At 41.9% G+C, this 24851-nt stretch overlaps 1 protein-coding gene across 3 annotated transcripts in view; it reads left to right on the top strand.

The window, feature by feature from the left end:
• Positions 1-298: 298 nt before the first annotated feature.
• The window catches only part of ccdc88c (coiled-coil domain containing 88C), a 47819-nt gene continuing 23266 nt past the window's right edge, over positions 299-24851 (top strand). For all 3 annotated transcript variants that reach the window (XM_056426021.1, XM_056426020.1, XM_056426022.1), the window contains exons 1-9: positions 299-882; positions 6829-6941; positions 9504-9612; positions 18691-18760; positions 19701-19759; positions 22334-22417; positions 23392-23535; positions 23793-24019; positions 24496-24577. In XM_056426021.1, the coding sequence (XP_056281996.1) occupies positions 823-882; positions 6829-6941; positions 9504-9612; positions 18691-18760; positions 19701-19759; positions 22334-22417; positions 23392-23535; positions 23793-24019; positions 24496-24577 (948 nt within the window). In that variant the 5' untranslated portion in view covers positions 299-822. The remainder of the gene's footprint in view (positions 883-6828; positions 6942-9503; positions 9613-18690; positions 18761-19700; positions 19760-22333; positions 22418-23391; positions 23536-23792; positions 24020-24495; positions 24578-24851) is intronic.

Below are 24851 nucleotides of genomic sequence, written 5' to 3'. Positions count from 1 at the left end.
ACACAGAAATTCACTAATTTTAAAAACTTGTAATCTTCCATCCTTTTGAGAACGTTTACTATCTTGTTCTATCGAAGGTCTTTGACTGGTAACAAACGGCAGTGACGCCATGCTCAGTAAAAACACTTCCAAATTACTGCACTGTCATTGGTTGATATATCGCAGAGGGCGGTGACCGCGCTTTTTGCGCGAGCGGATTGGTCAGCCAACCCTCCCCTGCTGCTGGGTCAGTCAGGTTGATGGAGATAGAAGGATAGAGGTAGAGAGACTTGGTAAAGATGTAGCAAACAACGGAAACATTACATTTTTAAACATTCTCTGTTTGCCTATACCGAGCATTTGACTTTTCTCTACTTTGTTTACTTAACTTTTTTGTATTTAACGGCCGGTTTGCCGCTTTACGGTTAGAGTCTTGAATCCCTGGGAAACGCGAACAACTGTCCTGCGAAGTTTGGATCAAGTGTTTCACCTTCAGCCGGAAAATAAACTGGACATTTACCCGCCAGACTAACGGAAATGACACCGCGGGGCGTACGGGCGTTTATGGAAGTATTTCGAAAAGTTGTAATTCACATTTAAGGCCTTTTCATTTCAAACCCAGTGTTTAGGGAAACGGGACAGCGAGAGACAATAGTGGTGTGAAAGAGAGAGCGAGAGAGAGCTCGTGCAGGAGGGGAGGGGGGATCGATGCCTCGCGGGGGCTTTGTTCTGTCCCGTGTGGTGACCTACCGCGAGCCCGCTGCGGATATCGACTGACTCTGCCGGTGGATTTATGATTGCTTGGTGATTGATACACGGACTCGGGGGGCCGTCGGAACAACCATGGACGTGACTCTGTCCGAGTTGCTGGCCACCTTCATGGAGTCGCCGCTGGTGGTGTGGGTGAGTGGGAGCAGCACGCGCGCAGGCAAACACGGTTGTGCCGCGACTCATGGAGTTGCCGAGCCCTGTCTCTCGCTTTCCTTTTCCTCTTCTGCTTCTCAGTTCGGCTACACTTGTTGTTATGGAAGAACTACTACCCAACTACGCGAACTAGTAGAAGAACCAACTACTTTGACTTCTGATGTACCACAATGCAGTAGTTTGATCTCTCGCGCACCATTAATCCATTTATTGACCCTTCTAAGACAGATGCGTTACAGTGACAGGGGATATGATTTTCAGAATAAGAGCCTCAGACTAACTGATGTATTGAAGGATGTTGGTTTGTGTCTAAAATGTCTACGTTTAGATTTAATACAAACAGGGAAAAGAGGGAATTCTGTGTTTCTTTTGCTTCACCGGTCACAGTATTTCAGCGTCCTTTTTTTCTTCATTCCTTTGTCACCTTTTGCCATTCAAATTATTATGTTTCCCTCCTAGACTCAAGTATTCAATTCAATTCAGTTCATTTTGTACAGCCCAATATCACAAATTACTAATTTGCCTCAGAGGGCTTTACAATCTGTACACACGACACCCTGTCCCAGGACCTCACATCGGATCAGGAAAAACTTCCAAGAAATAGAAAAAACCCTTTCACAGGGAAAGTAAATGGAAGTATTCTGTTTGAGTGGTTTTAGCTGTCTTTGGGTGAATTTCGCATGGCCAAGGGGTGAATGTGTTGGAAAACAACTTCTTCCATCTGAGCAAACAGCCCTGCAGCTGATTCCCCTCATCCTGCAAGGCAGAAACTAATATAAACTGAATGCAGTGAAAAGCCAACTGCAACCTTCAGAAATGTTGTGTATCTGGAATATTGTTTGTATACATGTTTTCATTTACAGGCATATTTAAATAAATACAGAATGCATTCGTTTTGCAGTGCTTTTCTGTGAAAAGATGTTTCACAACCATAAAAGAAAGCTAACAATAAACAAAAGTAGGATTAAATATATTCATTCCCGAGTAGAATGTACTCTAGATATCAGTGTCCTCAAAGTTTGGTACCCATTTTGATCTTCCAGTCCCAACTGTGAAAACCAACACACAGCATTCAACAGGTTATAAACTCTGTGGTACTTCCTGTTCCCCTGTGACCCCATCCTGTTGACCTGACCGCCCAACCAACAGTTTCTCCTAGCTTTGTTGGACACAGACAATCACAGTCAAACCTTAGAAAGCAGCCATGTGGAAACTGACTTGTTAAGAGTTTCTCCGTCTCATTTCTTTTCTCTTTTTTTCTTTTGCACATCAACCCCGGGTTTTTTGGCTATGTTTGGGAGGAGAAAATTAAAGAGCAGTGCTTGCTCCGGTGGAGTTGCTCGGCACCCGGCAGCAGATCTGACTGTGGTTGTACTGGGCAGCTCGCGGCTGTGTCACTGTGAGTGCGAGCAGGGCGTTCCTCAAAAACAGAGCTTAACCCTGAGCAACAACAACAAAAAAACAACCTGAAATAAATAAAGGTTAAAAATTAAATATATCATATATTGCATTTTAATTCCAGTATAGCTCTCAAAGAAAAGTTCATGTTTGTTTAAATCTCTCCTCAAACATTGCTGACATGCCCATATACATTAAAAGAGTTTTTGGTTGCCAATATTGTTCCTGCTGTCCACGAATAAATGCCCTCCAAACACACTTCTATGTCAGCAATGGGGGACTAAGTTCACAGTCCATTCTCTGAGCAAAGATGTATTCTAATGTTCATCCGCTGTTTTTTTAATGACATTGTGTCACCATTTGTCCATTGATATACAAGGGAGGATTCCCTAGTTGACCCACACGATTTAGAAAATCTTGGATTCAATTCAATTCAATTCAGTTTATTTGTATAGCCCAATTTCACAAATTACAAATTTGTCTCGAAGTGCTTTACAATCTGTACACATAGACATCCCTGCCCCAAAACCTCACATCGGACCAGGAAAAACTCCCAAATAACCCTTCAGGGGGAAAAAAAGGGAAGAAACCTTCAGGAGAGCAACAGAGGAGGATCCCTCTCCAGGATGGACAGATGCAATAGATGTAATGTGTACAGAAGGACAGATTTAGAGTTAAAATACATTCAATGAATATGACAGAGTGTATGAATAGTTCATAGTAGGCATATTCCACGATGGAGACCTCCACGATCCATCAGGCAGATGGCGGTGGGGAGGAGGAGTGGGCGGAGTCTCAACAGTGGGCGGAGTCTCAACAGGACAGTGGCGTAGTCAGGAGCAGGAATTCCACGACCCAGACCTCGATGATCCATCAGGCAGATAGGATCTATGCCGTCTCATAGGGTCCGATGACCCCATGAGACGTGAAGTCAAAAGGACTCCAGGGAGAAAGCAGAGTTAGTAACGTGTGATTGAGAGATGAAAATTCATCCCTAAGGAGAGAAAAAAAGAGGAGATAGGTACTCAGTGCATCCTAAACGTCCCCCGGCAGCTATAAGCCTATAGCAGCATATCAAGGGGCTGGACCAGGGCAAACCTGATTCAGCCCTAACTATAAGCTCTGTCAAAGAGGAAAGTCTTCAGTCTACTCTTAAATGAGGTGACTGTGTCTGCCTCCCGGACTGAAGGTGGAAGCTGGTTCCATAAAAGAGGAGCTTGATAACTAAAGGCTCTGGCTCCCATTCTACTTTTTAAGACTCTAGGAACTACAAGTAGTCCCGCATTTAGTGAGCGTAGCTCTCTAGTGGGGCAATATGGTACTACAAGCTCCTTAAGATATGATGGTGCATCACCAATCAAGGCTTTGTAGGTTAAGAGAAGAATTTTAAAAGTGATTCTTGATTTTACGGCGAGCCAGTGCAGAGCAGCTAGTGCAGGAGTGATGTGATCTCTTTTCTTAGTTTTAGTGAGAATACGAGCTGCAGCATTCTGGATCAACTGGAGGGACCTAAGAGACTTATTAGAGCAGCCTGATAATAAGGAGTTGCAGTAATCCAGTCTCAAGTAACGAACGCGTAAACCAATTTTTCTGCATCTGTTTGAGACAAGATGTGCCTGATTTTTGAAATATTACGTAGATGAAAGAATGCAGTCCTTGAGATTTGCTTTACGTGGGAGTTAAAGGACAAGTCCCGATCAAAGATAACGCCAAGATTCTTTACAGTGGTGTTGGATGCTAGGGCAATGCCGTCTACAGAAACCACATCACCAGATAATTGATCTCTGAGGTGCTCAGGGCCGATTAAAATTACTTCGGTTTTGTCTGAGTTTAACATCAAGAAGTTGCAGGTCATCCATGTTTTTATGTCTTTAAGACATGCTTGAATTTTACCGAGTTGGTTGCTCTCCTCTGGTTTTATCGATAAATATAGTTGAGTATCATCTGCATAACAATGAAAGTTTATGGAGTGTTTCCTGATAATATTGCCCAAAGGAAGCATGTATAAGGTAAATAAAATTGGTCCAAGCACAGCACCTTGTGTAACTCCGTGGTTAACGTTGGTGGTTATCGAGGCGTCATCGTTTACAAATACAAATTGAGATCGATCTGATAAATAGGATTTAAACCAAATTAGTGCCGTGCCTGAAATGCCAATCGACTGCTCCAGTCTCTGTATTAGGATGTCATGGTCAATGGTGTCGAATGCAGCACTAAGGTCTAACAAGACCAGTACAGAGAGGAGTCCTTTATCTGCTGCCATTAAGAGGTCATTTGTAATTTTCACCAGTGCTGTCTCGGTGCTGTGGTGTTTTCTAAATCCTGATTGAAATTTCTTAAATAAACTATTATGATGTAGAAAGTCGCACAACTGATTTGCGACCACTTTCTCAAGGATCTTGGAGAGGAAGGGGAGGTTAGAGATCGGTCTGTAGTTAGCCAACACCTCTGGATCCAGAGTGGGCTTCTTCAGGAGAGGTTTAATAACAGCCACTTTGAAGGAGTGTGGTACGTGGCCTGTTAGCAGAGACACATTGATAATATCTAATAGAGAGCTGCCAATTAAAGGCAAAACGTCTTTAAGCAGCCTCGTCGGGATAGGGTCCAAGAGACAGGTAGACGTGTTAGAAGTAGAAACCGTTGAAGATAATTGGTCACGGTTGATGGGAGAAAAGCCATCCAAATATACACCAGGGCATACAGCGGTTTCCAAGGCCATTCCACTTGAGGACAGATTGGCACTGGTTAAGGGCAAGAGAATATTAATCTTGTCCCTAATAGTTAAAATCTTTTCATTAAAGAAGTTCATAAAGTCATTACCACTGAGGTCTATAGGAATGCTCGGCTCCACAGAGCTGTGACTCTGTCAGCCTGGCTACAGTGCTGAAGAGAAACCTGGGGTTGTTCTTATTTTTTTCTATTACTGATGAGTAATAGGCTGCTCTGGCATTACGGAGGGCCTTCTTATAAATTTCAAGACTATCTCGCCAAACTAAGCGGGATTCTTCCAGATTAGTTGAACGCCATATGCGTTCAAGATTTCGTGATGTTTGCTTCAGTTTGCGGGTCTGAGGGTTATACCAGGGAGCAAACCTCCTCTTCCTCACTGTCTTCTTCTTCTTCAGAGGGGCTATCGAGTCCAGTGTCATTCTCAGAGAGCCTGTGGCACTGTCAACAAGATGATCAATCTGGGACGGACTAAAGTTAGACCAGGAGTCCTCTGTTATATTGAGACGTGGTATCGAATCAAATGCAGAAGGAATCGCTTCTTTAAATTTAGCTACAGCACTGTCAGTTAGACATCTGGTGTAGAAACTTTTGACTAACGGAGTACACTCCGGTAGTATAAATTCAAAAGTTATGAGGTTGTGGTCTGACAGAAGAGGATTCTGTGGGAAGACGTTCAAATGCTCAATGTCAACGCCATAAGTAAGAACAAGATCAAGCGTGTGGCCAAAGCTGTGAGTGGGTTTCTGTACTCTCTGACAGAAGCCAATCGAGTCCAACAAGGAGATGAATGCAGCACTAAGGCAATCATTATCAACATCCACATGGATATTAAAATCTCCTACAATAATAACTTTATCGGTTTTAAGAACCAAACTTGATATAAATTCTGAGAATTCAGATATAAACTCTGAATATGGACCTGGTGGCCGGTACAGAATCACAAATAGAATTGGCTGTAGTGTTTTCCAGGTTGGATGTGAAAGACTAAGAACAAGGCTTTCAAATGAGGTGTAGTGTAATTTTGGTTTCGGATTAATTAATAGGCTTGATTCAAAGATGGCTGCTACTCCACCTCCTCGACCGGTGCCTCGAGGGATGTGAGTATTAATATGACTTGGAGGAGTCGATTCATTTAGGCAGACATATTCTTCATGGCTCAGCCAGGTTTCAGTTAGGCAACATAAATCAATGTGATTATCTGATATTAAATCATTTAGTAACACAGCTTTAGATGACAGAGATCTAATATTTAGGAGACCACATTTAATAGTCCTGTTTTGTTGCACTGCTGAAATAATGGTGTTAACTTGTATAAGGTTATTGTGTACGACTCCTCTTCTGCTTACTTTTGATTTATTTAATTGAAGTGGCCGTGGGACAGACACAGTCTCTACTCTAAAGTCATGGGTGGGTAACTGCTCGAATGGAAGAGCAGAGAAGGGTGTTAAACTACAACTCTGCTCCCGGTTCCTGATCTGAACCCTGGGTTGTCATGGATTAAGTCCGGTGATCAACTTGGTCATATTCGCAGAAATGAGACGCGCTCCGTCCAACGTGGGATGGATGCCGTCTCTCCTCATCAGATCAGGTTTTCCCCAGAAAGTCTTCCAGTTGTCTACATAGCCCACATTATTCGCTGGGCACCACCTCGACAGCCAGCGGTTGAAAGACGACATTCGGCTATACAATTCGTCAGTCCAGCAGGACCTCTAACCAGCATATGAAGTTAAAATGGGAATCAAAAGATCAGTTCATGTTTCTAGGTGACGTGTGGTTGACTTCCCTTCCTGTCCCCAGGTGAGGACGCTGGGTCCTCTGGGCTCGTGCGATGATGCGGGCTCCGAGGAGCGCGTCAACATGTTCATGGAGCTGGTGGATGGCGTCTTTCTGCACAAGATCATGACACACATGTAGGTACCGCCGTGCCAATGTGAGAGTTTTAACATTCATTTTCTATGTCTGACAAAAAATAAAAGTTCTTCGGCGTGTCTGGAGTGGGTTTATGAACGGCAAGTGAGTTAATCCAGTGTTTCCTGTTTGTGTGTGTCAGTGTGACCACATCCTGACGCACTGGTTTCAGGTTGTAAACGTCACGGCCAGATGTGCTGCTGAAGTCTGCATCAAGACAAACAGTCGAATGAATATGGGAGATCATTAACGGTCACTTGAGCTGCTGTCTGTTTGCACTTTGTTTTGAGGAATTACACGGTTGCAGACAGGCAGAGTGTGGTGCAATATCTCTCAGCATATTCAGTTTATGCATATATAGCTGAGCTAGAAATGCACTGGGAGAATCAGTCACATATCTGAAGGTGAGCAAACCTTACAGTAAGAGTGCAGGGCGTCTGTTTCAGACAGCAGAATGTGGTGTGATGAGGCTTTTCAAAGTGGTATGATACTTCTTATTGTACCAGGTTTTGTTATTACGACGGTCACCCGGCGCAGGTCTCAGGTAGGCTCAGGTCTTTTAATCAGATTTGTTGACGATAAAATATATATAGGCTTATCCTTTTTTATTCTTTCTGGATTGGACAGACAGCATTTGGACCACTGGGACACTAATGCCGTCCACATTATAATAACCCACCCAGACGGCCTCAATCGGACCATGTACCATATGTTAGTTATTGTCTTCAGAAACAATGATAATTGAGCTATTGTTCTCCACACACTGAATGTAGACTGGGCTATCTTGGGGGGCGGGGGGATTAGGGCTTGGTAGGGGGTTTAAGAGAAAGTGGGTTAAAAAGGAAGAGGTCATGAGGAATATTACTGAAAAGCCGTTCAGAGATTGTTGGTAAACCAGTCAGTCAGAGAAGCAGTCAGCTGTCAAAGCAGTCTGTCTGTAAATCTGCTATTCTCTACCTTTTCAGAACAATATATATATTATGTGTGTATATATTATGTATATATATATATAATTATGTGTATATATATTTATGTATGTATATATATTTCTGTATTTACATATTTATATATATATATAAATATGGTGATTATTCACAGTTGAAACATTAGAAAAAGTAGGGAACACTGAAATAGGCTGAAAATTAAGTGGTGGTCTAAGCACTGAAAGGAGTTGACATGGCATTCATAATGAACGCACTGAAAGGAGTTGAAGTGCAGCTGTAGTGAACAGAATGAAGTGTCAATTTAATTTGGGCGCAGAGTGAAGTTTTAGCCTCGTTCAAATTTTGGCTGTGATAAATTGAGGTGGTAGTGTCAGTGGAAGTGATTAAAGAAATGAGCTGAACAGTTGAATTTTCTATATGATTAGGATTTTTGTTATCGAATTCTGAGATCTGAAAACGATTCCAAGTGTCAAATGACATAACTGCAACAGGAGGGTGAAGTAAAAGTGCTGAAAGGAGTTAATTCTTTTTCAAGTGTAACTGTGTAAGTTGAAGTGTAGGCTACTTGATGAAAGATAAAGCTGTAGAAGATGTCAGTTGAGGGGGTTGACGTTTAGATTTAGTGTTGGCACTGTAAGCACCAGGAGTACAGTGTGTATTTATATTGGAGCTGAAATTGTTAATTCATAGTTAGTTCATTAATCCATGAGAAGTCATAGTCGTTTTGATAATCGGTTAATCCTGTCAGTCATGGTTTCAACTCGCTCTATGGTTTCCGGTTCGTCCGGGGGAGGAATTGTTGCTTTCCTTTGTCATATATTCAATCAAAAGAAGCCATATGAAGATTTCACCGTGGGCTCCAATAGGAAACTGAAATATAATTACGGTATATTATATTATTATATGTTCTCTGTCCTGAGGACCTGAGATGCCAGTTAACCACCAAAGGAGATGACACATTAGTCAAAAGAATAACAAATGAAAGGAGTGCATCTCTCAGTCCCAGTTTCAATATTTAGGACCTCCAAGCATTCCAGTTGCATAACCAATGCGTAAACAAAAAAACACGACCGACTGCAACAAACGGATGTTTCTTCGGCTGGTGAACAGACTGGTTGAGTACTCAGAAAGGGAAGCCTCTTAGCATGAAACAGAAGGTGAAAAACGCCACCATGTGTTTTGTTTTACGGGTCTTCATTTATATGCAGAACAGGTTTTTACTATGAACACTGAACACTGGCTAATGTTCTCAACACTTTGTCTGTGTGGGGTAATATTACGCCAAGCAAAAACAAACTGGCTTCAAGCGTCTGTATATTTAGAATAGTCTCCATTAGGCATCAAACTAACATCATGTTTTTGTTGGACCGCCAGACAGCGTTCTCTCCCCCCCCCCCCCCCCCCCATACACACTCTCACACACACTTGTACACATGCAAATCAGTCTGGCACAAACTGATGTGAGCATCTATCTCTCGAAACACAATAGTTACCCTACACTTGGAATGTGTGTATTTTTTGTAATTTACAAGATCTTTGTTTTAAGAAGCAACGTCATTTGTGTGTGTGTGTGTGTGTGTGTGTGTGTGTGTGCGTGTGTCTTTGTCTTTCTTTCCATAGCGACCCCAGCCCAACCAATCAGAGGCTGAACAAAAACGTGAACAATGACTTGTCTCTTCGCCTATACAACCTGACCATTCTCACCAGACACATCAGGACGTACTACCAGGTATGCACGCACACACACACATACACACACATACAAACACACACATCAAACTATGCCAACGCACACCATGGCAACATGCATGAGTCCAACTGCACCACAGGAGACAAGCTGCATTCTAGATTGTATTATTAGTTGTATTCCTTAACGTTCTTTTTTTTCCTAAATGGTCCACAGTTCCACAGAATCAAACAAATTTTTTTCATAAGCTTGAATCCGAGTTGTGAAAATAGTTATGTGAAGTCATTTTTATTTCACTGTCTGAAAACCACAGCTAAACTGGCACAGACTGTAATTTCTCCTCTTCCGTGTCCTTGGGATATGCTTGTTTTCATTACCTTGCTTGTAACATCCTTTTTATAGATCATATTATTACTTTTTTAAATGAACACCGTGATAATATTTCTCCACATTGTTTTGTGTTGTCCCACCTATATTCCAGTTGAGCTAATGGAATTAATGCAAATTACGAGCCTGGGCTATTAATTGCAGTTGTGTTATCTGCCAATAAATGGCTCCTTATTCTGCCATTTGCAGATATTGTATTGTGTGGTATGTTTTAAAACCAATATTATTGAACTCTTGCTTGGGTTAAGTCTACGTCTGTCTGGAGATCCAGCTGTTATTGTCCCCTCAGGGGATTTACTTTGCTTGTTAGCCATCATCCTTGTCATGTGTGCGTTTCAGCTTGGAAGTTTTGGAAAAGGAACCGGGCCATGCAGACACACACATTCATATTCCTAAAGCACACACGTGTTTGTGTGTGTGCGTGTGTGTGTCATTCATGGGATGTGTATTGATGATTCGGTACATCCGTATGGATCACCATTGAGCTTGCTTGACAGCCAGAGCTCTGCAGCGCTCGATGGGGACAGGAAGTAACACAGTGCAGTCAGATGATCAGATCTCATAATGTAATGCTCAGTGTGAGGCATTTAGTTTCTTTGGTATAACTTAACCATTTCAAACGCTACTCCCCGGGACATTTAAAACCTTTTTCTTTCTTTTTTAAAACTGCTGACAGGTTTGTGAGTTATCACAACAGCTTATTATTCCTTTGACTTTTTACATGATGACTTTCAGAAAGAGTTTATCTTTTGCTTTTTGGCAGCAGGCAAACGTTTACATAATCTAGAAAGGGTTTCATAATGTGTGTGTGCGTGTGTGTGTGTGTCTCAACAGGACGTGACTACAGCTCATCCAAATCAACTGCATCTGAACTCCATATCTCTTGATTTATGATACAGCAGACACACGGCTCCTGCCTCAGAGTAACGAGCTGCAATTAGCTTCAAAGGGGATTGGCCACATTACATCATGGGCCTGGCATCAACACACACACACACACACACACACACCTGTGTATCATTGCCAAAACATTTTTCTCTGTAATTCAGTGGAAGCTTACAAAGCTTTTTTTTTATATAAACATCTGATAGCCATTTGTGTATTTCTTACATGAATAAGGTGCTCATTATGTGACCTGGCATTATCATTATAAAATCCCCTTGAGGAGGGCTGCTTCACACACAGGTGGTCTCCTCGGGCACACTCTCACAATACAGTACAACACTGGTCATGTGTCTCTGAAGCAGATCATACAACAACAAAAGTCGCATCTGCTGCTGTGTGTGTGTGTGTGCGTGTGTGTGTGTGGTGAAGTGGGTCATTCTGGGCAGCGTGGGGTTAATCTGTCCATGATGGTTAATCTCTAACTACAGTCGTACACTCTGGCCTCAACACACACACACCTCACAGTATAACCTTAAGTCAATGAGTTATGAGCCTCAGAACACCGCTTAGTTTAGGATCAGCCACAAGAACACACACACGCACACACACACACACGGGTATCTAGCCAGCTGTTTATAAGGGGCTAGGTGTTGGCTTTCTCCTAATTAGATGATTTCTCGGCAGACACACAGACTGATCCAGTGACTCCTCCCAGTCTCCCCAGTGACAAAGCACAACGTTAACGTGTGTTGAGTGTGTGTGTGTGACGACCACGACGACGACCCTTTTGTTCCGTCTCTATTGCACACATCACAGTAACCTGAGATCACACACTCTGGAGGATACTAAGCTATTAACTCTTAACGCTGGAAAAAGTTTATGACGTTACAATCACCACTCTCAACTGTGAGGATTGCCGTTTACAATGTTTAATATCACTGTAGAGGGAGAATTCCAAAGTAGCGGATCCTAGTGGCTCGAGAAACTGCGCCTAGAGGCTGTTTGTCCTTTTTTTCTTCGATAAGTGACTTCTGAAAATAACGCTTTGTCATATTTGCTGACATTTTCATTAGAGCACGAGACGGATAATCCGTGAGTATAATCCGGTTCCTCTGGATCCTCTGGAAGTGCTCAAGTGACTTTGCCAGAATCTACCGTAGCCGAAACCAATCGGAGGCAGGATGATCCTCTTATGCGGGTTCACACTATGAGCAACCAGAGCTGAGGGAGGCCCGCCACGTTGCCGTTAAATGGTATAGGGAACTGGTTTTGAATTGGTTGACACTTCACTTCTTTAGAACCAATCATCAAGTTGCACGATGATTCAATGTAGCCAAGAACACAACTCCAGGGAAAATATTCTTCCTTCGTACTAAGATCGATTTTCACACTAGAGAGAATTTAAACAGACAGTGCGACAGTGACACAACCAAATGACAAAGTAATTAATTGTTTAGAGGAAAAAAAGGGCTGCTTTATCCAGAGGTTGGTCCGACTACACATATTTGCAGGCTGTCAATGGCAAGCAATACAATCAACCTCTTTTAATGCCTCAAAATGAAGCTTCCATGAGTGTGAGGAATTCTAGCGAACGTACTTATTCAAGCTCTGACACAAGTAGCTCTACTGTTGCTGCAAAATGAAAGAAAAAATCCACTGCGGCCATGAATGGTGTCAGAACTTATTTTCTCTCATTCCAGCCGAGTGTCTGTTATAGTTCTGACAAAATGTCTGAGCGTGACAGCTCCTGCATGTAGAGGAGTGAAGCTCCGGCTCCGGTGAAAGACGTTTTATTGTTATGTAGTAACTTAAGCAGCGGTCTGCCCTCCTCTCTTTTTCTCGCACCCCTTCCCCCCCATTCACTTTGCTCCTCCTTGGTTACCGTGGGAACGGCAGAACAAAGCCCTGAGCCTACATGGGATGTTTTTTAGCTCCATATCCTCTGGCCTACTTTGTACGCACTCACACCCTGGCCAGATGGATTGGTCTAGTCGGTGTGTGTGAAATGTGTTTAACTCTAACTAACTAACTGCTGTTTTAATGTGCGTGTGTGTGTGTGTGTGCTGGAGGGGTGAGGTTGCACTGTGGGGTTACGACAGATTTGGCTCTAACTTAAAGAAACACACCTAAACCTGTTTTTAAAGTGATACACTAAATTATTTGACTTACTTTACTTACTTTACTTTGATGAAACGCATCAACAGAGGCCAAAAGTGAATATTCTTAAAGCATACATAGTTTCTGGATTTTCTACAAGAAAGTGTCTAGTCGGAACACAAGACTTACAAGTTTAATGATATGTTCATGAATACCTGATGCTTTCATCACTTGACTGCCTTACTTTGGTTTAAATTATAAGGGAAATTAATAAAAACATTTCTGTAAATGTGCCAGAGAGGCTATTTTTCATCTGTAGTACCGAGATGTCACAAAACAAACCTAAAGACATAAGATTACATATCCAATGTTTATACAATATTTACGCTTTTCATTGGGTGCTCCAAACAATTAAAAGTGAGAATAGTGAGTATTCTTAGACATTGTCAAGTACTAACAAGACATTCAACAAGAAGGCTCACACATTCAAAACAGACAAAGCAAATGAAATAAGTGAGAGCTATGTTAGAAAGTACAGAATAAAAACATCCAATTCAGAGGCACAGAACATTTTCTTGATTTTCTACATGAAAGTGTGCTGTAGTTACTAATGATATTTTTTATCAGATTTTTTAAAAACACATCTGCATTTCATAGTTTAAAATGGCTCAGAACCTCAAACGCAGGCGGGAGGAGAGCAGACGGTCACTCTAATAATAATAATAATAATCATTTATTTTTTATAGCGCTTCTCAAGTCACCCGAAGTCACTTTACAGAGTGCAGAGTCCAGTAGTCACACACACACACACACACACAGTCATCCCGGTTGTGGTAAGCTACATCAGTAGCCACAGCTGCCCTGGGGCAGACTGACGGAAGCGTGGCAGCCAATCAGCGCCTACGGCCCCTCCGACCACCACCAACATTCATTCACATCCATACAACCGGGGTGAGGCTGCGGTGCATGTCTTTATGATGGTGGGGGAAACCGGAGTACCCGGAGGAAACCCACGCAGGCACGAGGAGAACATGCAAACTCCACACAGAAAGGACCTGGAACCGAGGCTGCTAGAGCTCGTGCCGGCTGAGCCCGGCTCGCTACTGACAGGTCGTCTCCCAAGTTGTCACCCAGCGGCACGGTGGCACGGATAGTGGTTCCCTAATTGGACCACCATCACTCCTGGAGACACAGATATCACATTAAAAAATGAATAAATGCATATACGGTGATTTTTATTTGGTTCTTAAATTAAATTACATTTCATTTGGCTGATGCTTTTTTTCAAAGCAATCATACACCGTAGACACAGCTACAGAGAGAAATACAGGGTTAGGTGTCTTGCTCAAGGGCAGGCCATGGGCTGGGATCGAACCGCCGATCCTCTGATTGAAATACGGACCTGCTAACAACTGACAAATAGTTGCCCTTGAATCTTAATTCAGATTAAAATATTGTACTTTTTAACGGCCAGTTTTCATTTTGGATCAGTTCTGATGAACTAGTGGTTGATTCTGGTGAAGTGGAGCCCTCGTACACGGCCCCAGGCAGCAGATACAGAGGAGAAGAGCGAAAGCAGCATCAACTCCTGACCAGGGGCTTCCAAAGAAAAGGTTACAGTCTTCACAGCTTCACATGACCTTGTTTTGTAGTCCTGTGATCATAAACAAATGGCAAAAATGATGTAATATTTGAGTTGAAAGAAAATCATAGGCAACATAAAGGTTTCAAAGGTGTCTCAGACACGCATGAATATATTTTTGACAGAAAGAATTTAAATGGTCGATCATCTTGTTTATTTGCTTTCTGATAATCAGAGAATCGTACTGTTTATTCTGAAGGAAGATGTTTGAGTATTGAGGAGTGATGGTCGACTGATAAAGGCCAACGTCGACGGGCCCTTGTCTCCTGATTGCGGTGTGAGTGTGTGCCCATGTAGACTGGTAGAAGGGAACAACTGAGGGCTGAGAGACAGAATGCTAATGTTCCTTTTGTCAACAGAAAACAAAACGCCTCACAGAAGGGGACAGACGAGGAGTAACGATGGAAGAAGGAATGAGCCTTCACTCGTTTCCCTATTTCTGTCTGTCGGCCCCTCGAAACACTTACCCGTTGACCAGCAGAACCGTGAACCGTACGTCCATGCAACTCTCGTAACTGCCAATCACTTTGTACAGACGCTGCTAGTTATGTTCCCCTGCATATCAAAGCATTCACACGTTCATCTTGGGACCCACTTACAGAAGCTGTCAGTTAAATCAGATGGCACACAAGGCCGGTGGCCAAGGAATACAGGAATAGAGGGATAAAGTAATACAGGAATAGAATAATGAAGTAATACAGGAATGAATGAATACAGGACCGCTGATTAATTACAGTTTAACGTTAACCATCACAGTGTGATATACAGTTTTACTGATGGTCGATATTTGTCATTATTCAGTCAAATACGCGAGCAGGACATCTGCATTTATGCTTCCCGAGCTGCAGAATTGTGATTATGTTACATTGTAAACAACCAATCGGTGTTTAAATGGGCAGGACGGTGGCGGCACCGCTAACGGCCAACAAACGAAGGTTCCATTATGACGCCGGTGTTGGAACGTAAATTCTAACGTTATCACGATGTAACATGTAATCTCGTAAAATGTAGTGTTGGTGAGAAACTTGAATAAATCCAGATGTTTAAGGAGATGTTTTCAAAACAAAATAAATAGACATTAGCGATGAATTATAGCAATTATATCACTAAGCTTAAAATACACCATGAAAACTACTGATGACCTAATGTGTTTTAATGAATAAAAACACAATATTTTATTTCCTGAATTTTTTTTTTTTTTAATCCTGTACAATAACAAATTAGATTTGTTGATAGTTTACTGTCTTTAGAACAAAAAATAGTCTGAATGGCAGGTCTAACTTGTGTGTGTGTGTGTGTGTGCATGCGTGCGATGATAGCTCAGATCTATCGATATGCTCCTGCAGCAACATCAGGATCTAACACTTAAAAACTGACATCAATAGATCAATAGAGCCTGCTACATGACCCATTTAGACACGCACACATCCATGGACTACTAACACTGGGCTCACATTTCTAATCCCAGATCAATAACATGGTGGCGGCTAACAAAAAAATGAGCCGCTTGGTTCTGTGCTCAACCACTTTAGATCTGTAAAACCTTGTGTACGCCTGCCAATTTCTTTTAATAAACCCCAAATCAACTTGGAAATGTGTGCCCGTGCATAGGCCTCATGTCCAGTCTGCTAAACGCCCACATCCAACCCAATATGGTCAGTGCACCTCAAGGATGTTGATGCATAGACATCAGCCTGACATGAGCCTGCTGATCAACTGTCAACTTCATGGGGAATCATGGGCAACTACAGAGAGGAAGAACAAGAATCATCTATTTTTGGAATTAGAAGTCAAAGTGTCTGTGGGTGAGAGTGAGTGTCCTCTAGTCTACGCTCCAGGGTCCAGTACTGATAAAAGTGATTTCTTTCACAATTATAAAGTGTTTATGGCATAGTCGTGGCTAACTAGCACAAGCACACATAACACTGCTCATTTGAATATTGTTGATAAAGAGCATCTATAAGTAAGCAAGGGAAATTAAATCTGTATCACATTCCTCCATAATGTTTCCAAACAGGTGTGAATATTCTCCAGTTTAGTTATTTTATAGATCACAACGTTTGCGTGGGCCTCTTGTTTGTGTAGACGCAACGGTTATAAATGATGAACCCGAGGCACCTTAAGGTACTTGACCTGTGCCGGCGGACCTGGCTGAAAGGACCCCAAATACTTATAGATTTATTATGACGTTTAGATATGAGAAATATCTACTACTACTTACATCGTGTACTTCTACTTCCGAAAATATGCACATTATCGTTGCTCATTCACTGTCAGCAGATATGTTTTCAAACCGTATCAGTCAAGCACAGCGATGGATCGAAAAAACCAAAAACAAGTAATGCACGGTATCGCCTCACTCGCTCCATGCGAGTGTATTTAGTTTAGTCAACGGTTGTCGTTGACCATGAAGCAAACCAAAAGACTGACGGTGTGTTTCAGCCCCGCCGTGCCTTTAAAGACATCTGGTAGCCAGCCTGCATGTTTTAGTGTGTGTGTGTGTGTGTGTGTGTGTGTGTGTGTGTGTGTGTGTGTGTGTGTGTGTGTGTGTGTGTGTGTGTGTGTGTGTGTGTGTGTGTGTGTGTGTGTGTGTGTGTGTGTGTGTGTGTGTGTGTGTGTGTGTGTGTGTGACACACACAGATGGAGACAGATGCAGGGCCTCTCATTACCTCCTGGTGTATGGGCAGGTGCAACAGTATCTGCAGGTATACCTGTCCACTGTAACCGAGGTGTAAGCTGATAGTGGATTTATGTTATGTCCCGGTGAGCAGATGACACTCCAGAGGAGAGCGCTGCATCTCTGATCATAAAGTTGTGACTGTGAACAAATGTACACTGGCACATTACCGAATGCAGATGGAGTTTTCCAGTCCATAATAACCATGGAAAAGGCATTAACACGCATGTTAATTGTGCGTGCGAGTGTGCAGGAGTGTGCTTTTGCGTGTATTATTCCAGCCAGCACCTCCCTGCTGACAGTCACTTCCCTCATCCCACAACACCCAGATATAACACGCACACACACACACACACTTCCCTTCTACTTCACCAGGGGTCATCAGCATTTCTCCTCCCATGTTTCCTTTCTGTAGACACACACTTGCATTCTTCCTATATGACCTTATTCCACAGACATGTTTCTTCATTCCAAAATAACTTGCTGTGATTGTCAAATCACATATTTTGAAAAAGACGCTGCACCTCTGAGAGTTTACAAGACAAAAAAAGTGACGGTGTTTTCATCTCTCTTCCCGTCTGGACGATTGGGTGTGTTTTGGTGGACAGAGAGGATATTCTGGAATGGAAAGTATTCCCTCCTAGAGGGCTGTTTCTTTCCTGACAGGCACACACACACACACACCCTTTATTGACAGCAGGGCGTTTCCTGTTGGCTGTGTGCCTATACACACACTCCCACTTGCAAACATGTAGGTGCACAAGTCTGGGTCAGTTGGTGGCTGGACTTTGATTCCTTTCCACTTATATCATATCATATCATATCATATTTGAGCCACACATCAGAGAATTTTGTTTAAATTAATAGTTTAATATTTAGAGCCTACAGTTTAGCATTTTCATGACTTGTGTTGGCAATTGTGTTCATCACTGATGTTTAGGAATCTAATTTAGCTAACAAGCTACTAGATAATTGCAATAAATAAATGACAGACATGATGAAGGTGATTAAGACACACATATCAAAACACTTTGTCTACGCTTGCTATGTTTTATGTAAAATTATCAATTCAGCCAGGCTGTAATGTAAACGTGTACCTCTCTGTTGTAAAGTTGGGCAGGTTAACATATGTCTGTGGGGATTGACTCCGCCTCAGTGGCTCTCAGCACCGTTTTCTCAGTTGCTGCTTGTACAAAAACAAATTCGCCCCAAAAAGTCATGATCGGATTACTCTTTCTTCAAATGTGTTTTTAGCTTCTGTGTCAAGGATCCATCCCAATGCTTTTGTTGCCCCTGGTTGGCGTCCGGTGGACAGTTTTGTCAGTAACTCTGCTTTTTAAATTAAGACCATGAATTTGCTAATGTATTTTGTTTGTTTGTTTGTTCTGTGTCCGAACAACCCCCACTCCCATCCTCATCTTCTCTTCTGCAGGAGACCTTACAGCAGCTAATAGTCATGCCCCTTCCTAACATTCTCTGCATCGCCAAGGATCCTATATCAGGTAACACACACTCACCCTAACCCAGCTCTTACCTACAGTCACATTCAGAGAAAAAACCTTTTCAAGATTGATTGGCAATTAGCTTTTTTGTTTTCAAGATTTAAGTCATACTTAATTAGAAACATACAGAAAAAAAGTCATAAGTCAAAATAATTGATGCTGACTTACAACAATAAACAATGATACTGATTTGTTTTAAGACAACTCAAATGTATCAGGAAACATAAAAAAATAACCTTAATTATTCTCTGATATTATAAAGTTAGGAGAAAACTTATAGAATAGAAGATTACAAGAAGGTGGTAACTCTAGGCTCCAGTTGTGTTGCTCCTAAAGCAATGTTATTATGGTATGGACAGCCTCTGAGCCGAGGCAAATGGTCCTGAAATATTCATACACACGTTTTCTCTCACGTTAGTTCTGTCGTTCATGAGGGTAAATACTATTGTAGAAGTTTTATCTTTGACAACACAGAGGCGTTTATCATTTCAGCAACATCATTTCAGCAACTACACTCAAAACCAACCGTTGAAAAGGTGTTGTTCTGAACACATGATGTTACCATAGTTACACACTGACACTTTGAAGGGACCCATGTGCCCAGCTGTCCCCCCGTCGAGAAAAAACAACAGAGGAAAACGCACACATGTACTTCTCGTGTTGAACCTGATCAAAGGTGTTTGCGTGGTTGCTGCTCTCCAACCTGTGCTGTTGCTGTTAAATGGAGTAACACTGGAGAGTCTGTCAGCAGTGAAAGGTTACACTGCCTGAGTTGTGGGACAGTCACCACCAACCTTCAAACATTCAGTTCAAAGACTTGCTGTTTAACTTTTATTCGACTTGACTTTTCTTATTCTCATTTGTATTCAGCTGTGTCGTGGTCGAAGTGCTCTGTTGTCATGCATTCTGACTTACAGCGTCTCTGTTGTGTTTCCCCCAGCTAAGAGCATGGAGCAGCTGAAAATACTTTTGTTGCTGATACTAGGCTGTGCTGTCCAGGTAACACACACACACACACACACACACACGCCCAAACGTAGCAGCTTACAGTACCACCCAGTCTCTCGGCAGGAAGTGTGTTTGTGACTATTTAGTGTTGCATGTCTGAGCACAGCGTGGATGAGGTGCAGGCTGGGACGGCCGGATCAAAATGGAGTCACATGGAGCTCCATCAGTGGTTTATTTATTTTCATATATATATATATTATATATATTCATATACAGGACTGTCTCAGAAAATTAGAATATTGTGATGAAGTTCTTTATTTTCTGTAATGCAATTAAAAAAACAAAAATGTCATGCATTCTGGATTCATTACAAATCAACTGAAATATTGCAAGCCTTTTATTCTTTTAATATTGCTGATTATGGCTTACAGCTTAAGAAAACTCAAATATCCTATCTCTAAATATTAGAATATCATGAAAAAGTATACTAGTAGGGTATTAAACAAATCACTTGAATTGTCTAATTAACTCGAAACACCTGCAAGGGTTTCCTGAGCCTTGACAAACACTCAGCTGTTATAAATCTTTTTTTTAACTTGGTCTGAGGAAATATTAAAATTGTATGAGCTAGGATTTTAGAGTTTTCTTAAGCTGTAAGCCATAATCAGCAATATTAAAAGAATAAAAGGCTTGCAATATTTCAGTTGATTTGTAATGAATCCAGAATGCATAACATTTTTGTTTTTTTAATTGCATTACAGAAAATAAAGAACTTTATCACAATATTCTAATTTTCTGAGACAGTCCTGTATATGTTTATTTATATTTATGTATATATATTTATATTTATGTATATATATATATACACATTTATTTGTATATATTTATATATATATTTATTTTTAAATATATATTTACATATATGCTTATTACTCTGTGTGTATGCGTGTGTATATATATATATACATACACTGTATACATAGATACACACTGTATACATATATACACACTGTATACATATATAAATATAGATACACACTGTATACATATATATATATACACACTGTATACATATATATATATTAGTGCTGTGAGAAATAACGCGTTAACGCGTTATGAATGATTAAATTACAGGATAAATTAGTTTAAAAATTTTAGCGCATTTAACGCATGCGCAGAATGAGCTTCCAATACGTCTGTTGTTGGTCGTCTCTCCAGCAGCATGTCATTTCTGTCTCTACGTGTCGCGTTAACACTACTCCGATCTCCGTCTCGCGCGCCTTAGAGCTCCGATGCCGGCGTGTACGCACACATCGGGCCGAAAAAAAGTAACTTGCACCCCCCCGCCCCAGTCACCAACTCTTCTCGGCTCGCGCGCGGCAGAGCTCCGATGCCGGCGCGCGCATCGCTCAGCCGCGATGCGCGCACACTGGTGAGCACACTCACTCTCACTAGCACCTCCCTCCCCCCCCCCCCCGTAGGTGAACGTCACAAAAGCTGACGCTACATATGGAGTGAGTACCAAACACCATCTCCCGGTACTCACTGAAAGAGTTATGTGCACCCCTGTGTATGAATGTATATATCCGTCTTTTGTCATAAATCTTTATGTTCTCACAAAAATATACCGAGAATATCGGTAATATGTGATTAATCATGATTAATCCACAGAAACCTGTGATTAATTTGATTAAAAATTTTAATCGTTTCACAGCCCTAATATATATATATATATATGTATATATACACACACACACTAATAAGCATCAGTATTACGATTCTGTATAATGAATATGTTGCGTTCTGGTCGGAGCAGTTTGTCGCTTTAAGGGCCATTCTTTATGAAACAATGACATGTCACTGCATATTAAATAAGTTTATTACGTTACACGTAACACGTCAAATTTATAAAATCTACTTTGGAAGCTATTCTTTTCAAATTCATTTTGATTTAAGAGTCAGCCAGATATGGCAAGATAAGAATTAATTGGGCTCCCTGTAGTAACAGAGGAGGGGCTAGTCACATGGGAGGTCGGGGCGCAGGTGGTTTCTCTGTCTGTGTGTTCTGCTCTTTGTTGTCTCATCTCCACCTCGTGGATCCACCAAAGTGCTTTTTCTTTAGTTTTTTTGGCTTTCCTTTTCCACGTGGTTTCTCCCTGCATTGCTTCCGCCTTCCTAATTTCTTCCTCCCTTTCTTTCACTCTTCCCTCCTTTTGTCTACTGCTCTACCTATACTGGTTCTACTGGTTTCAGGAAAGAGGCCACGAGGAAGCGATGAATGGAGAGACAGACAGAGAGAGGGAGGGAGGGAGGGAAAGAGAGGTGGATAAAGCCACGTGCAAAAATTTGTTGTCAATGTCAAGCAAACTTGCATCCCTCACCATACATCCTGCATTTCCCATAATCCTGTTCTGCTCGACGACAAAGTAACATCAACGAGCACAGTTTTTTAATTAAAATGTTGTTTGCTGTTTTTATTTTTGTGTGTGTGTGTGTGTGTGTGTGTGTGTGTGTGTGTGTGTGTGTGTGTGTGTGTGTGTGTGTGTGTGTGTGTGTGTGTGTGTGTGTGTGTGTGTGTGTGTGTGTGTGTGTGTGTGTGTGTGTGTGTGTGTGTGTGTGTGTCAGTGTGAGCGTAAGGAGGAGATGATAGAGAAGATCAAGCTGCTGGACATTGAGACCCAAGCTGCCATCGTCTCTCACATCCAGGAGGTCAGTGATAGAACCACGATCAACACAGATCACAAGTTCAAGTGTTTGTTGCCCACTGTTGAGACTCCGCCCACTCCTCCTCCCCACCGCCATCTGCCTGATGGATCGTGGAGGTCTCCATCGTGGAATATGCCTACTATGAACTATTCATACACTCTGTCACATTCATTGAATGTATTTAAACTCTAAATATATCCTTCCGTACACATTACATCTATTGCACCTGTCCATCCTGGAGAGGGATCCTCCTCTGTTGCTCTCCTGAAGGTTTCTTCCCTTTTTTTCCCCCTGAAGGGTTATTTGGGAGTTTTTCCTGGTCCGATGCAAGGTTTTGGGGCAGGGATGTCTATGTGTACAGATTGTAAAGCACTCCGAGACAAATTTGTAATTTGTGAAATTGGGCTATACAAATAAACTGAATTGAAAACTGAATTGAATTGTTGTGCGGCTTTTCCCAACTGGATTCATCCCCGAACATTCGTTCTAAGGACGAGCATAATGTTGACTCAAAGAAACGCATGTTTGATCTTAGACAGAGGGGGATACATAGAAACAATCAGACAGACACTGAGGGATACATTTTTTTTAATTTTTTTTTTTTTACTGAAGCATGTAAACATATTCTAGGAGAAACCTAAAATACGAGCATGAACAGGAAATGAGCATTTCCCTTTTAACTCAAGGTTCAGGTCACTTATTTGTTGGTCTTCATCGTGGATGGAGAAGTGCCTGGTCAACCAGCTGTTTCAAAGACATGTTGAAGAGTCTTCCATTAGTCGCTGTGTGGACAAACATTGTTCAAACTCACACAACCTTTTAAGATCTCGAGAAAAAGTCAAGCCAAATTACAGCAGTTATGAGTGTGGGAGAAAATATTTACTAAATTTGTTTTATTATTTTTAATTTTTTGACCAATAATATAAATGTGCACTGCTGTATTTAGCCTGTAATTTGATTTGGTCTATCTGTTGCAGGTGACCCACAACCAGCTGAACGTCCTGGACCTGTCCTGGCTGGAGGACGAGTTGCAGCTGGCACAGGATGAGCTGGAGCCTCTGTCCCGCAACATGGCGGCATCGCTGCAGCAACTGATCGACCAGAGAGACAAAGCCAGTGAGGTAATGACTCACGATTCAATTTCAATTCAGTTTATTTTATATATATATTTTATTAATTGTGTAATAAAAAAAAAACCTGCTTGTGGGTTGTGGGGTTCTCACAGTCTGTCTCAGAGGATTTCCCCCTTAAACACACAACTACATACATTTGTGTCGGTTAGAAAAGCAAGTCTGCAAAAGTCTGCCCGTATCAGCATTTCAATGGGAAAACAAGAGTGAAATGAGAATTTAGAAAAAAATACACTTCTTCCTTGCAGGTGATTGTGGATCTGACCCAGGAGAGGGACTACTTGTCCAGTCAACAGCCCCAAGAATGGTGCAGGAACCTGGGCATGAGCAGCCCAGACTGTGGGCAGAGTTCTGGAGGAGTGGGAGTAATGAAGGGGGGCTCGGCTGTGACCGGGCTGACCAAAGAGGAGAAGCAGCATCTGTCCGTGGAGCTCGCCGACACCAAAGCCAAGCTCCGCAGATACAGACAAGAACTGTAAGTGTGGATCACAAGACCGCTTGTAACGTGGAGAGGTGCTACTCATAGTGCCGACCCCGCATGGCTAAAGCAGCAGCTCACTACGCACTGTTACACAGTCCCCGAGGTTTCTGTGGCTGAACTGTGGTGATACGGCAGCAGCTGCAAGTCATTATATATGCAGCATTGCTTATTATGTTGTCTTGTTCTGATAGATGTGCAATGTAATCACATAGGGGGGGACCTATCTATTTGCAGGTAAACTATCCACTCCCACACACAGCAACTCAGTCATTCTGCAGAATATTCTGTCTCGATTCATTCCCATAGCTATATAAAAGACTCACAGTGAGTGTACTGTGTGTTTCTACTTTCTACAATTACAATTACTGAAAGATTTCAAACTCTTCAATTACTATGAACTTTTCGAGACATTACCAGGGCGTGGGGCTGAATATACAACATAATTAAGGATTGTGTGTCTGTGTGTGCAGGGAGGAGAAGACAGAGCAGCTGATGGATTCAAAACATGAAGTGGAGCGACTGGATCAGGAGTTACAAAGACAGAAACAAGAGGTTTGTGAATACAAAAAATTTTTTAAACAGTTTAGTACAGATTGTGAATACTTCGTGGTGAAAAAGCACCATAATGCTTTTTCGGAGCGAGGTTGATTTTCTTTTAGCCTTCTCACTGCAAATAAGGATAAAGGCATCTCAAACCGTGCCGGTCCTGCGAATCTACGTAGAATATTTTATTGAAGTGCTGCAACTGTTGCACGGTGGAGAAAAAAAGCATTGCACATTCAGGCTCTATATGCATTGCTTCTATTCTGATGACGTTTGGGCCCTC

Source organism: Pseudoliparis swirei, chromosome 11 (genome assembly GCF_029220125.1).
Source record: "Pseudoliparis swirei isolate HS2019 ecotype Mariana Trench chromosome 11, NWPU_hadal_v1, whole genome shotgun sequence".
NCBI classification, from domain to species: domain Eukaryota; kingdom Metazoa; phylum Chordata; class Actinopteri; order Perciformes; family Liparidae; genus Pseudoliparis; species Pseudoliparis swirei.
Note: the sequence above shows the minus strand (reverse complement) of the source record. Positions and strands in the feature narration are given on the sequence as shown.